This window comes from Saccostrea cucullata, unplaced genomic scaffold (genome assembly GCF_032062105.1).
Source record: "Saccostrea cucullata isolate Sc308-1 unplaced genomic scaffold, CSIRO_AGI_Scuc_v1 ctg104, whole genome shotgun sequence".
Lineage (NCBI taxonomy): Eukaryota > Metazoa > Mollusca > Bivalvia > Ostreida > Ostreidae > Saccostrea > Saccostrea cuccullata.
Genome location: NW_026931089.1, coordinates 141,379 through 154,116, shown reverse-complemented (window position 1 = coordinate 154,116; position 12,738 = coordinate 141,379). Strand labels below are relative to the sequence as shown.

At 35.6% G+C, this 12,738-nt stretch overlaps 1 protein-coding gene across 1 annotated transcript; it reads left to right on the top strand.

The window, feature by feature from the left end:
- Positions 1–219: 219 nt before the first annotated feature.
- On the top strand, positions 220–12,251 carry LOC134231352 (uncharacterized). Its single transcript, XM_062713300.1, has 2 exons — positions 220–459; positions 11,503–12,251. Exon 2 carries the CDS (start codon positions 11,511–11,513, stop codon positions 12,249–12,251), a length of 741 nt encoding a protein of 246 aa, XP_062569284.1. The 5' UTR covers positions 220–459; positions 11,503–11,510.
- The last annotated feature ends 487 nt before the right edge of the window (positions 12,252–12,738 follow it).

Sequence of the window (12,738 nt, the reverse complement as noted above, 5' to 3'; positions counted from 1 at the left end):
TTTGCAAATCAAACACCCCAGTATAGAGCAGAGCGAAGCAGGCCTTGTCTAGCAAAAATCTCTCTACATTAGGTCTATAATAATGGCACGGAAAATATAACTTATCATAAACAACTGAAGTCGAAAGTTTATTGTTAGGTAGATTACAAATTCTTTTCTCTAGTCCCCTCATACCCTATTTGTCTAAAGCGTATTTCTTCACAAATCTGACAAAATCTTAATTTACAACATTAAATTGATTTATGTAAAACATCTGACATGGCAAGAAGAACAACTCTGATTTTTCTCTTCGCCAGTTTACATTCTCGTAATCTGATAATCTCTTATCAGCAACTGACCAGATTCAGCTAATTTTGCGCACGCCTTCATTCTTCCAGCGTGCATTGCCTTGTCAACATACATTCGCCAGTCATCTTGATTTGTTTTTGTTGTGAGCCATTCAATCACTTGTTATCGCAGGTACATAAATCTACTCTGTTAGAAGAATTTCTAATTCAATTTATTGTTGGATTATCCTTTATATAGGTACATTGGTGAGATTCTTTGGATGCTAAAAATTTTGTGTATGCTTTACAATATTTGACGGATTTTGTGTTTGACTGGCGAAATACGTTAATACGATGCTATGGACACCCTGTTTCATGCGCTCATCATCGTAATTACAACTTAGCAGGAGTAAATGAAATGTTGTGAACGTTTACGTATGTTGACTTGAATTTCTTTGTTCTGCTTCGCGCCAGTTTGCCGGTGTACCAGTGAAAACTGTCGCTAGTGCTCAGTGTCGCTCTGAAAAAAGCGGTAGCCGTGCAATTCGACACTCGTATAATTAGACCCAGGGAAAGTTGTAATTGCCTTATATAGACGCAATTAGTGTTTAAAATGAAGTAAAATCGAAGTAATAAAGTTCCAAGACTGTTAAAGAATTCTGGTTTTTTGAATATTTTCAGCAAAATCTTGAAAAATAAGTGTTTGACATTCGACGCTATTGCATCGCGATCGGCATCTGATCTAGGCTTTCATGTGATAGTTCATCTCTAAAATTACATAAGAAGAAGTGCAATATATGACTAATTTAATTAAATATTTATTAATTGACTGAAAAAAAACTTTTTGGGAAAAGAAAGCGACAGCAGAAGTGTACTATAAACTGTTTAATGTTTTTAAACATCGAGATCGGCATCCAACTTAATCAGCTGTTTGCACTCGAGAGAACAGATTATGATTAGTAATCTCGCAATCAAAACCGATCTATTGTAAGTAAAACAGTATTTTAACAAGATAAAATAAAAATAATTATCGTTTGTTTTACCGATAAATGTAATGTTAGACACAAGTAAGGTTAAATCAGTAAATTATGGTCTCGCCACTTGCAACCAGTATAGAATACTTCAAATAAAGTTGTGACGCGAATTTCCTCTATTTATTGTGGTTTTAATGTGTCTATAATGCTGAAAAGTTTTTTTTTCTTGTACACAAAGACTAATGTGGATTTTTCCCTATGAATGTTTAGGTGTTAACATTCTCTGTCATAAATTAAAAACTGAGCAGTTTTCAATCATTATTCATCATATAGTTTTTGGTTAGATGAGTTCTGTTCACATTGATTCATTATATGTTCAATGATGATCCATGATAGGTGACATTCAGTAAATTGCGTCGATTTAAGCAAAGGGACTTAATTATGATAAAATAGTAATATCATTTATAGTGATGTAGCATCTTTTTTTTGAAAGTGTGTGTGGTGGAGGGGGGCTTTCAATGAACATTTTTAATACAGTAAAACTAAAAGTTATGTCTGGAAAATAGTGGTGGAGCAAGCCCCCGGCCCCCTGTTGCTACGTGACTGATTTACTAAAAAAGAATATAACTTTGTGAAATTTTCTGATTGGTAAACTCATATATTTTAAAATAATTTGCTTAATTGTAATGAATAAAGTAATTTTTTTTTATATACAGTAATTTGAATGTTTGTCATAAACATAAAACACATTTATTTCAATAGCCATTATTCTGAATATTCAACAATATGAATATCTAAATGCAAAAATAAACAATTATTTTTATATATATATAGATGCATTTTAGTTTTGATATAAAGTCTACAGAAGTCCATTTGAGTCATCTTTGGCTCCATTTGGGTAAATCGACACACCGTTCAGTAAGATGCAATGTCACTGAAATATTGTTAATGTTGGGATAGACAGTTCATTTTCATTACAGTGATGATAAACTTAGATTTATAACTTCAAACATCTATCAGCATGATCCATGTCTAGAGTCCACACACAATATAAAATTATATATCATACAAAGAGATGAAACCAGATAGTAAAGTGAAAAAAAACATCTTGCATATCCACTACAATGCTAGACAAGCTACCAGTAAGACAACTCTCAATTAAAAGAACTTGCCCAGTATTGACGACAAAATCGCTTAGTTTGGTAGATATTTTATGCGCTACTTAAGCAAAAATTGACATATTTTGTGGGGAAAAAAATCAGAGAATTCTATATACATGTATTGGTCACTTGGTAGCTCACATTTTAGAATGGCTTAATGCTGTTTAAATGCAGTACAGACTGTAAGTCTGTTACGAAATGCAGTGTAACTTATGTTCCATATATAGTAGAGGGCTGATATTTGGACACATATTACGAGATGTTTAATGTACTGTAAAGGTCAATGTCATATCAAGAGGTTAAAGATAAAAAGTATTAAAGATAAAATATTGTGATGAAATATCTAACACTATCAGTTCAATTTTCCTTAATTTGACACAATTTATTTTGGGATCCATTGGAATCATTCTGTTGATTTTTTTTTTTTAAATTGAATTATACAATTTCTCGTGAGATAACTTTATGTGTAGCGAAGTTACTTGTGAATTATTTTCAATTTTGACACTTTTATGTATGCTCTATTTGTACATAATATCTTAATATTCAAATTTACCAGTATCATTATAACTAAACTTATTGAATTCAAGTACCAGTAACAAAAATATTGTCTTTATAAACAGCATCATGCAAGTTTTCAATAAATTAATTGATATAAATGTTGAAAAACGTTGAATGTCTGATTTCACAACTTTCTTACAGGCCATATTTCAAACTATGTGGACAAAAATGTGTGATTGAATTTCTTTCATATCATATAAAGAAGAGGATTTTGTATCCTAGAGCAAAAGATCAAAGTATCAGAGAAAATGAATTTGTTGAAAAATTGACCTATCTTTTTTTTTACACTTTAAATTAAATTTGAAATCCATTTTAAATTACTATAAAATCCAAATAATTCATTAGTTTGTACACATGTTGTAAGTGTTTAATGACAGATTAACAATTGTTTACATTTTAACCTGAAATTCAATTGAACGGCTTGATCAAATAAAATTTCTCTTAACATACATTTTTTCTTACTGTACTAACATTTATTATACTTTTTCCTAAACATTATTCTATAAAAAAGTGAAGACAGTACAAGTATAAGAAAATGAGTATTGTTAATAGACATGATAGAGCTATGCTGAGAGTAGGAGTAATTTCACTCTAATGATCTGATGTCCCCTTCAGATCTTTTCCTTTTATGGGAGAGGAGAAAAACAATGCAGACCAGACTGAGATTCAAACCGTGGCCCCCTGAATCTCCGGTCAGGTCTCAAATAACCAACTGAGCTATCCGGTCACTGGCGATCTAACTGGGCTGACTGCCACATTCCTCCCTTCTTAAAGGTCTTGGTTTAAAGACCCCAACCCAGGATCATCCCTGGCAGGCTCTCACTTTTAGTTCCAGGGTATATGGCACATCACCAAATGTGATTAAGCCCCACCACTTGCCGTACAACAAACTTTCATTGTATTATCTCTAAACTTGTTGATGTTTGCCGAAATCTATATTTCAGCCATGAATGAAAAGCTGTGTAAGTTTCAGATGCTAATTAGGTTACATCACCTGACTGAAAGACCAAGGTTGGCTGAGAATCTTACTATTATGACCAAATTTAAAGTTTTTGTGATGGACAGTACTACAGATTGACAGAAGTACAGACGAATGAGATTTATATTGTCCCTCCCACTTTTGCAAAGGCAGGGACAATAATATACATGTATTTGAAAGGTTTATAGAATAAGAGAACTGCACAAGAACACTTTTTTATTACACAAATAGAACTTTCATTGATTTAATAATAGGTAGACTTGTAAATAATAGATGATTAAAAATGAGCAAAAAATACCTTTTTTAATGTTCTTCAAAGGCCAAGATAGGCCAGTATGAGAGGTATAGTATAGAGTATGAAATGCATGTAAAGTATATTTTATTGTTAATAGTTTCATGATAATTATGATAAATAGACAGATACTAGACCAATTATTTTGATGATCCTAGTGATACCATTTTTCTTGCTTTTGGGCAACAATTTAAGTTTTTTTGAGTCAGTTTATGGATCTTCTAAATTGCTGTGCTGTCACATGCATGGTGCAGTGGTTAGAAATTTTCTAGAGTTGCCAAGTAAGGGGTTGGTTCTTATGTTGTGGTTTCAAATCCCACTGTTGGACGTGGAGACTGCTCCTTTGGATGAGACAGCATGCATTGAGGTCTTGTGTTGCAATAGGTGTTGGGACAAAAAAGACCCCTCATACAAAGGGGGTTATTCATAGTCTACAGTCAAGGTTCAAGGGGTAGTTCATAGTCAAGGTGGATTCTATAGTCAAAGGGTAGTTCATAGTCAAGGTGGAGTCTACAGTCAAGGTACAAGGGGTAGTTCATAGTCAAGGTGGAGTCTATGGAGTCTACAGTCAGGGGAAGTTCATAATCAAGGTGGAGTGTACAGTCAAGGTTCAAGGGGTAGTTCATAGTCAAGGTGGAGTCTACAGTCAGGGGAAGTTCATAATCAAGGTGGAGTCTACAGTCAAGGTTCATGGGGTAGTCATAGTCAAGGTGGAGTCTACAGTCAAGGTTCAAGGGGTAGTTCATAGTCAAGGTGGAGTCTACAGTCAGCGGGTAGTTCACAATAAAGGTGGAATTTACAGTAAAGGTTCAAAGGGTAGTTCATAGTCAAGGTGGAGTCTACAGTCAGGGTTCAAGGGGTAGTTCATAGTCAAGGTGGAGTCTACAGTCAGGGGATGTTCATAGTCAAGGTGGAGTCTACAGTCAAGGTTCAAGGGGTAGTTCATAGTCAAGGTGGAGTCTATAGTCAAAGGGTAGTTCATAGTCAAGGAATAGTTCACAATTAAGGAAGTCTACAGTTTGGAGTGTACAGTCAGGGGTAGTTCATAGTCAAGATGGAGTGTACAGTCAAGGTTCAAGGGGTAGTTCATAGTCAAGGTGGCATCTATGGAGTCTACAGTCAGGGGAAGTTCATAATCAAGGTGGAGTCTACAGTCAAGGTTCATGGGGTAGTTCATAGTCAAGGTTCAAGGGGTAGTTCATAGTCAAGGTGGAGTCTACAATCAGCGGGTAGTTCACAATAAAGGTGGAATTTACAGTAAAGGTTCAAAGGGTAGTTCATAGTCAAGGAATAGTTCACAATTAAGGAAGTCTACAGTTTGGAGTGTACAGTCAGGGGTAGTTCATAGTCAAGGTGGAGTGTACAGTCAGTGGGTAGTTCACAGTCAAGTTTAAATCTACAGTCAGAGGGCAATGTATATAATAAAAACTTCACAGTCAAGATGGAGTCTACAGTCAGGGGATTGTTCATAGTCAAGGTGGAGTCTACAGTCAGGGGGTTGTTCACAGTTAATGTGGAGTTTACAGTCAGGGGGTAGTTCACAGTCAAGTTGAAATCTACAGTCAGAGGGCAATGTGTGTAATAAAAACTTCACAGTCAAGATGGAGTCTACAGTCAGGTGTTAGTTCACAGTCAAGGTGGAGTCTGCAGTCATGGGGTTGTTCATAGTGAAGGTGGAGTCTACAGTCAGGGGTAGTTCACAGTCAAGATGGAGTCTACAGTCAGTGGGTAGTTCACAGTCAAATTGGAGTCTACAGTTTGAGGATACTTCATAATTAAGGTGGAGTCTACAGTCAAGGGGTGGTTCATAGTCAATGTGGAAACTACAGTCAGTGGGTAGTTCATAGTCAAGGGATAGTTCACAATCAAGGTGGAGTCTACAGGTTGGAGTTGTTTATAGTCAAGTTGGATTGTACAGTCAGGGGGTAGTTCACAGTCAGGGGTAGTTCACAGTCAAGGTGGAGTCTACATTTGGGGATACTTCATAGTTAAGGTGGAGTCTGCAGTTTGGGGTTGTTCATAGTCAAGGTGGAGTCTACAGTCAGGGGGAAGTTCACGGTCAGGGGGTAGTTCACAGTCAAGGGATAGTTCATAGTCAAGGTGGAGTCTACAGTCAGGGGGGTTCATAGTCAAAGTGGAGTCTGCAGTCAGGGGGTAGTTCACAGGCAAGTTGAAATCTACAGTCAAAGGGTAATGTGTGTTATAAAAACTCTATAGGAATACTCTCCCACTCCAAATGTAGAGCTTTAGTCAGCTGTTGCAGGGTCTAGGGATGTGATTGTCTTTGGCAAATGGATCATGTCTTTCTGTTTTGTCTAATGCTGCTTAGTTAGGTTTAAATCTCGAGGTGACAATTGCAGAATCAGGTTTCTGTTGTTTTGCAAGAATGAGGTTGTCATTGCAAAATTGAATAGGCGTGTTCAGGTAGAACATAGAGTACCTTTTACCATCAAAGACCTTTTAAATACGAACCAAGTCAGTCTTACTCTTGTATAATACCGTTTTTCATTCCACTAAACTACCACCATCAACTTTTTTAACATCCTGGAGGCAGTTTTCTGTCTAATGTTCATTACGAAACCCTAGCACTTCAATAACAGGCTCTCTGATAAACATTCTGGACTAGCTACACCAAAATGTTCAATGGTGATGCTGTGGTCATACTCCATTGATCTGAGATCTTTGAAGTAGATATTTGCATGGGGTGCTGTGGGACCAGAACACTGGCATGGATAATCCTTTTGCAATGTCTTAGTCAGTTGAAAAGGGTATTGTTAGATGGTCTTTGCAGTTTAGGGATAATTCATGCTGTAGATGACGTCACTGTTTACATTCACTTTTACGTACTAGTATTTCTCTGAAGTGATTCTTTGCTGCTGATATTACACGTGGTATCTCGTATTTTTGCGAACATTTAATTTGGTGTTGCATTTTTATATTTTATCGTTGCTGTGCGTAACAAATGGTGCTGTGCGTAACATTAAAACCTCTTGCAATTGAAGACTGGGGTACACCTGCTTTACCGGTCGCCCATTTTTCGTCTTATGCTACTAAAGTGCAAGATTCAGATGCAGCATATTTAGAAAGCGTCAATTTTTAGAGGAACACAGATTCAAAATCAAAATAACGCATTTTACTGGAATGCATCATATCTATCTAAAAATAATCTTCAGGCCGTACATGTATAGGGAATTGCTATGTAAAATGTCAGCACAAGTTCGAAAGAAAGTGTAAAAGATGGGAAGAAATGCAAAATGACACAAGGGTGTCCAGTCTCAACACTGCTTCTTTTATTTATAGTGGAAACAATGTCGAAAAAGATTCACAATTCGCCAGAATTAATAGGCTTTACTAAAGAACTCGTGCTTAGAGAATAAAAATCCTACAACACGCTGCAGACGATACATCGTTCCTTTTACAAGGTATTAAATTTATACCATATTCAATAAAAAATAATCGATATCAATATAGTAAGATATATACCAGGAATGCAACTCAATAAATGAAACGGGAAGAATATCGGGTATGAAATGATATGACATTAAATAATATAATACAAGTATCAATACTAGTAATTCACATGCCTAGGAATACCAGTATGTTGTGTACTTAGTACATCCCACTAATTATTTTTAGAATCGGTAGGAGAAGAAAGTAGTGCAGAAAAATTACAAGTTCCCTAATTTGCAGATTTGCATAAAAAATTGTGCAGATTTACTAAACTGGGCCTCAAATCTGTTGATAAGGAATATATCTTTCCTTCCAAGAAAGCTTGGGAAATGTAATTTATCAAGATGATCAGCTGAATTATTTTGTGTATTATAACGCCGGTGTGCAAAGTCTGAAATTCCCCTAAATACTAGTATGAAACAAACTGCCATTTTGAAGAGCGACACTTATCCCTGATGCTCATAACTAATTCAGAATAATTATTTCCTACGATTTTTTCCTCTAGAATTATTGACTTATACCTAAATCATCTATATCAAGTAAGACTGGCTTGAAATTTTACTGTATACCTGTTTTACAGACGATATATAAGTCAGGTGTGAGAAAATAGGAAACTGTCATTTTGAAGAGCGACACTCAGCACTGATGCTCATAACTATTTCAAAATAATTATTTTCTACGATTTTTTCCTCTAGAATTATTGACTTATACCTAAACCATCTATATCAAGTAAGACTGGCTTGAAATTTTACTGTATACCTGTTTTACAGACGATATATAAGTCAGGTGTGAGAAAATAGGAAACTGCCATTTTGAAGAGCGACACTCAGCACTGATGCTCATAACTATTTCAAAATAATTATTTTCGACAATTTTTTCCTCTAGAATTATTGAATTATACCTAAACCATCTATATCAAGTAAGACTGGCTTGAAATTTTACTGTATACCTGTTTTACAGACGATATATAAGTCAGGTGTGAGAAAATAGGAAACAGTCATTTTGAAGAGCGACACTCAGCACTGATGCTCATAACTATTTCAAAATAATTATTTTCTACGATTTTTTCCTCTAGAAATATTGAATTATACCTAAATCATCTATATCAACTGAAACCGGCTTGAAATTTTACTGTATACCTGTTTTACAGACGATATATAAGTCAGGTGTGAGAAAATAGGAAACTGCCATTTTGAAGAGCGACACTTATCCCTGATGCTCATAACTAATTCAAAATAATTATTTTCTACATTTTTTTCTTCTAGAATTCTTAAATTATACCTAAATTATCTATGTCAACTGAAACCGGCTTGAAATTTTACTGTATACCTGTTTTACAGACGATATATAAGTCAGGTCTGAGAAAATATGAAACTGTCATTTTGAAGATCGACACTCAGCACTATTTCAAAATAATTATTTTCTACATTTTTTTTCTTCTAGAATTCTTAAATTATACCTAAATCATCTAACATATATCAACTGAAACCGGCGAGAAATTTTACTGTATAATTGTTTTATAGAAGATACATAAATCAGGTCTGAGAAAATATGAAAGTGCCATTTTGAAGAGCGACACTTTTCACTGATGCTCATTCTTCATAATTATGCGTGTTTCTCGTTATTTATCTGCTAAATAAAAACTGGTTGATAGAACTTATATATATTTTCAACTTATATTTTGATAAATTATAGATATTTAAGGTTCGTTACTAGACTTCAGTTCTCGGTTCACCTCCGTTCACACCTTTAATTGGTATCAAATTATCAATCGACCATGGGGAGCTGTGCATGTTTGTTAGTTATTAACATACAGGTAATTTTGACACCTGTCTGAGATAACGCCCACGGCGTGGTTCACACCTATTAAGAAATGACTGAGGGACTGTGGCATGTTTTTTCTTCTTTTTTTAAATACAAGTATCTGTTCAATTTACCGCGATTAAATGTGTAGCCGTTTATTCTCTATAATATAGAAATTTAAAAGATCATTTAATAATTCTATACGAGGTAAAAAAAAAAAATGAAAAGTTCTAAAATTTTAAAATTTTATTTGTCTTGCCTTCTTTTAAGATTAAAATAAACAAAGAAAACATAAAAATCTACGACTTTGGAGACTATTACCATGGAATTAAATTCAGTGGGACACCGCTTCGATTTGAAGCGACCGAAATCCCTAGGCATGCGCAGAAGCCAGTGCTCAGTGTCGCTCTTTTCCCTATATATTCTATTAAGAGCGACACTGAGCACTAGCGACAGTTTTCACGGTTACACCGGTCTTGGAACCATGAATGACCCAGTGAACTTTGTGGCTATTTATATATTGCCCAGCATCCAAGATGCATTGCGGTAAACAGTCAAAATGGCGTCTGTTTTGATTGCTGGAAGTTCACATGTTAAAAGATTTGAGCACTATGTAAATCAAAATCGAGAATTTCTGAACTTGAATTTAAATACAAACATTTTTGTAACATTTTATGGTATAAGTGGAGGAAAGCTGACAAATAATTCCCACTTGCAGGCGTTAGAACAAAAACTTAGGCACGTTTCTCCGGACTTTCTCATCTTACATTTAGGTGGTAACGATCTGGACACAACTTCGGCTGATGAAACATACGCTTATGAGTTATGTTTACGACTTTGTTGTATTGCGGAAACATTTGCCCGTCGTTTCAACATTAAAAAGATAATTGTTTGCCAACTGATGCCGAGATATCGGACACGGGTATTAGATATAAATATTTATAATGAACTAGTAATAAAATTCAATAGAATACTGAAGAGGGGGCTGTTAGGAAAAAACTGTTTGCAGTACTGGAATATAAAAGGTGTCAAAAACAGCCAGCGTCCAGTATTTTGCGATGGAGTCCATCTGAACAACGAATGGGGCATGCGAATTTACTACAGAAACTTGCGTGGGGCAATTATCCAATGTTTAAAATAAGATTGGTAGCAGGGACATCTACAATGTATGGTCCGTCAACATAAGCAGCACATTTTCATTCAGGTTCATTAGCAACTAAAAAAGATAAGTCTATTCAACATCTGCATGATCTCTAGCAAATTATGAATTATAATATGTAATGAGTAGTCTTATTTATACGGTTAGTGGACAATGGTTTATAATTATAAATGGTAATCAGTATGTCTGCGTTTAATTACTGCATGTTGTATTTGAGATCTCAATTATATGAAATGTCATAAACATAGATAAAAAATACGCTACTTAAACTGTGTACAGTACAAGTGGTAACATTTTATGTTGGTATCAGATACACTGTGAGCTGGCACAGTTGTAAACGTACATTCCCGAAAGTATGAGTTTGCACAGTGAGCTGGCACTAATGCATCTCATATATATGTTGATACACGTACGGTTAGGAATGTGCTATGGCACATACTTTATGTATTTGTATGTACGCACGTGTATTATGTTTCTATGTTCGGGCACTATGATAATGTACGATATGTTCTGATACAAATATGATTTGTGTGCAAACACTTTCAGTTACTCACTTGTGCATATGCGTACATTAAGTAGTTATTATGTCTTCTTTTATTCAACGAATTCAATTGAGTATGAGCGCTTTCAACTATGGCTATGATATGACCATGTTGAGCATAGACATGTATGTTGGACTCAATCATTTTTGTCAGGCATTTTTTTTTAAAAGCCATGTTTACACGAGCGCTTGGTACATCTTCATTGTGCCAGGGCAAGCGGATCTGTAATCAGGCGAAGATTCCTGACGGGAAGTTGGTTTGAGTTTACAACAAGCATGTGATTTGTATGATATCACTTAAGTTTCGTATTTTATTCAAGGTAGGAACATGCCACCTAAGAGAAAAAGGAGTCGGGCGACAAAAGCTGCGGAGCCAACAGAGTCTCAACCAAAACGCAGCGCACCGTCGAAAGACCAGGAAATCGTGGATAAAATCCAAAACGCAATACAAGCAGCCATTCCTGATATTACGAAGGCGGTAATGGATGAAATATCCAAACAACAGACTAGTTCTGACACCGCTATAATGCCAAGTCCTTCAGCGCCTGAGGGAAAAGCGGCCAATGACAGCGCTGTGGAGCCTACGGTTAATCTGGGTATTTCTAACACTTTCCTTGAAGCCCCAGAAAGTATTTCAAAGCCTTTAGCCTTAGGCATTGATTCTAAAATTAAATCAATAATATGGGCAAACGAGTTCGTCGATTTTGGCACTTTACTAAAGCCAACTGAAAAACAAGTAAAATTTTCCATCGAAGAGGGTGATGATGGCTTAACATTTGTAAAGGAAAAATCCACCCCTCTTAAGATTGAATCCATTCCTCAATGGATGAAAGCTTTTCATATATTCATTAGTATATTTTGCGAGAGGCACACAAATGATGCCACAAAATTGATGAAATATGCGTCTATTGTTCAAAAACTTGCTGACCAGTCTACTGCATCAGCAGCCATTCAGTATGACAAAACTTTTCGTCAGTGGAGAGAAATATCTCCAACCAAACTCCCATGGGACCAATTAAACGCCAATTGTACCAAGAGGCATTGGCATCCGGTATTCAGTCAAAGTTAAAGGGAGTAACACAAAAACCTACTTTTCGTACCTTACAGGGTACCAAGGGGAGGGCAGGGAATAATAAACTCGTGTGCTACAACTTTAATAATTCCGAACAGGGAATTTGTCATAGAAAAGATTGCAGATTCTCCCACACATGCCAACGCTGTGGTGGGGAACACAGTAGAAAAACTTGCCCATCAACCCCAAAACTCCCCAATGCAGCAAACAAAAATAAGCAAAAATCTACCCCCCAAATCGGGTCATCAGAAAGTAAACAGTCAACCCTTAAACTTACAAAATAATGACTTTGATATAGTAACTCCCGTGAATCCTCAACGGTTACAACATTGGCTATCAGAATACAATGAGAGTGACAAAAAATTTTTAGTTGATGGCTTTACAGAGGGTTTTAAAATTCCTTTCCAGGGTGTTCGTGAGCAGAGGTTTTGTAATAACTTAAAATCAGCTGATCAAAATTTATCTATCCTTCAAGAAAAAATAA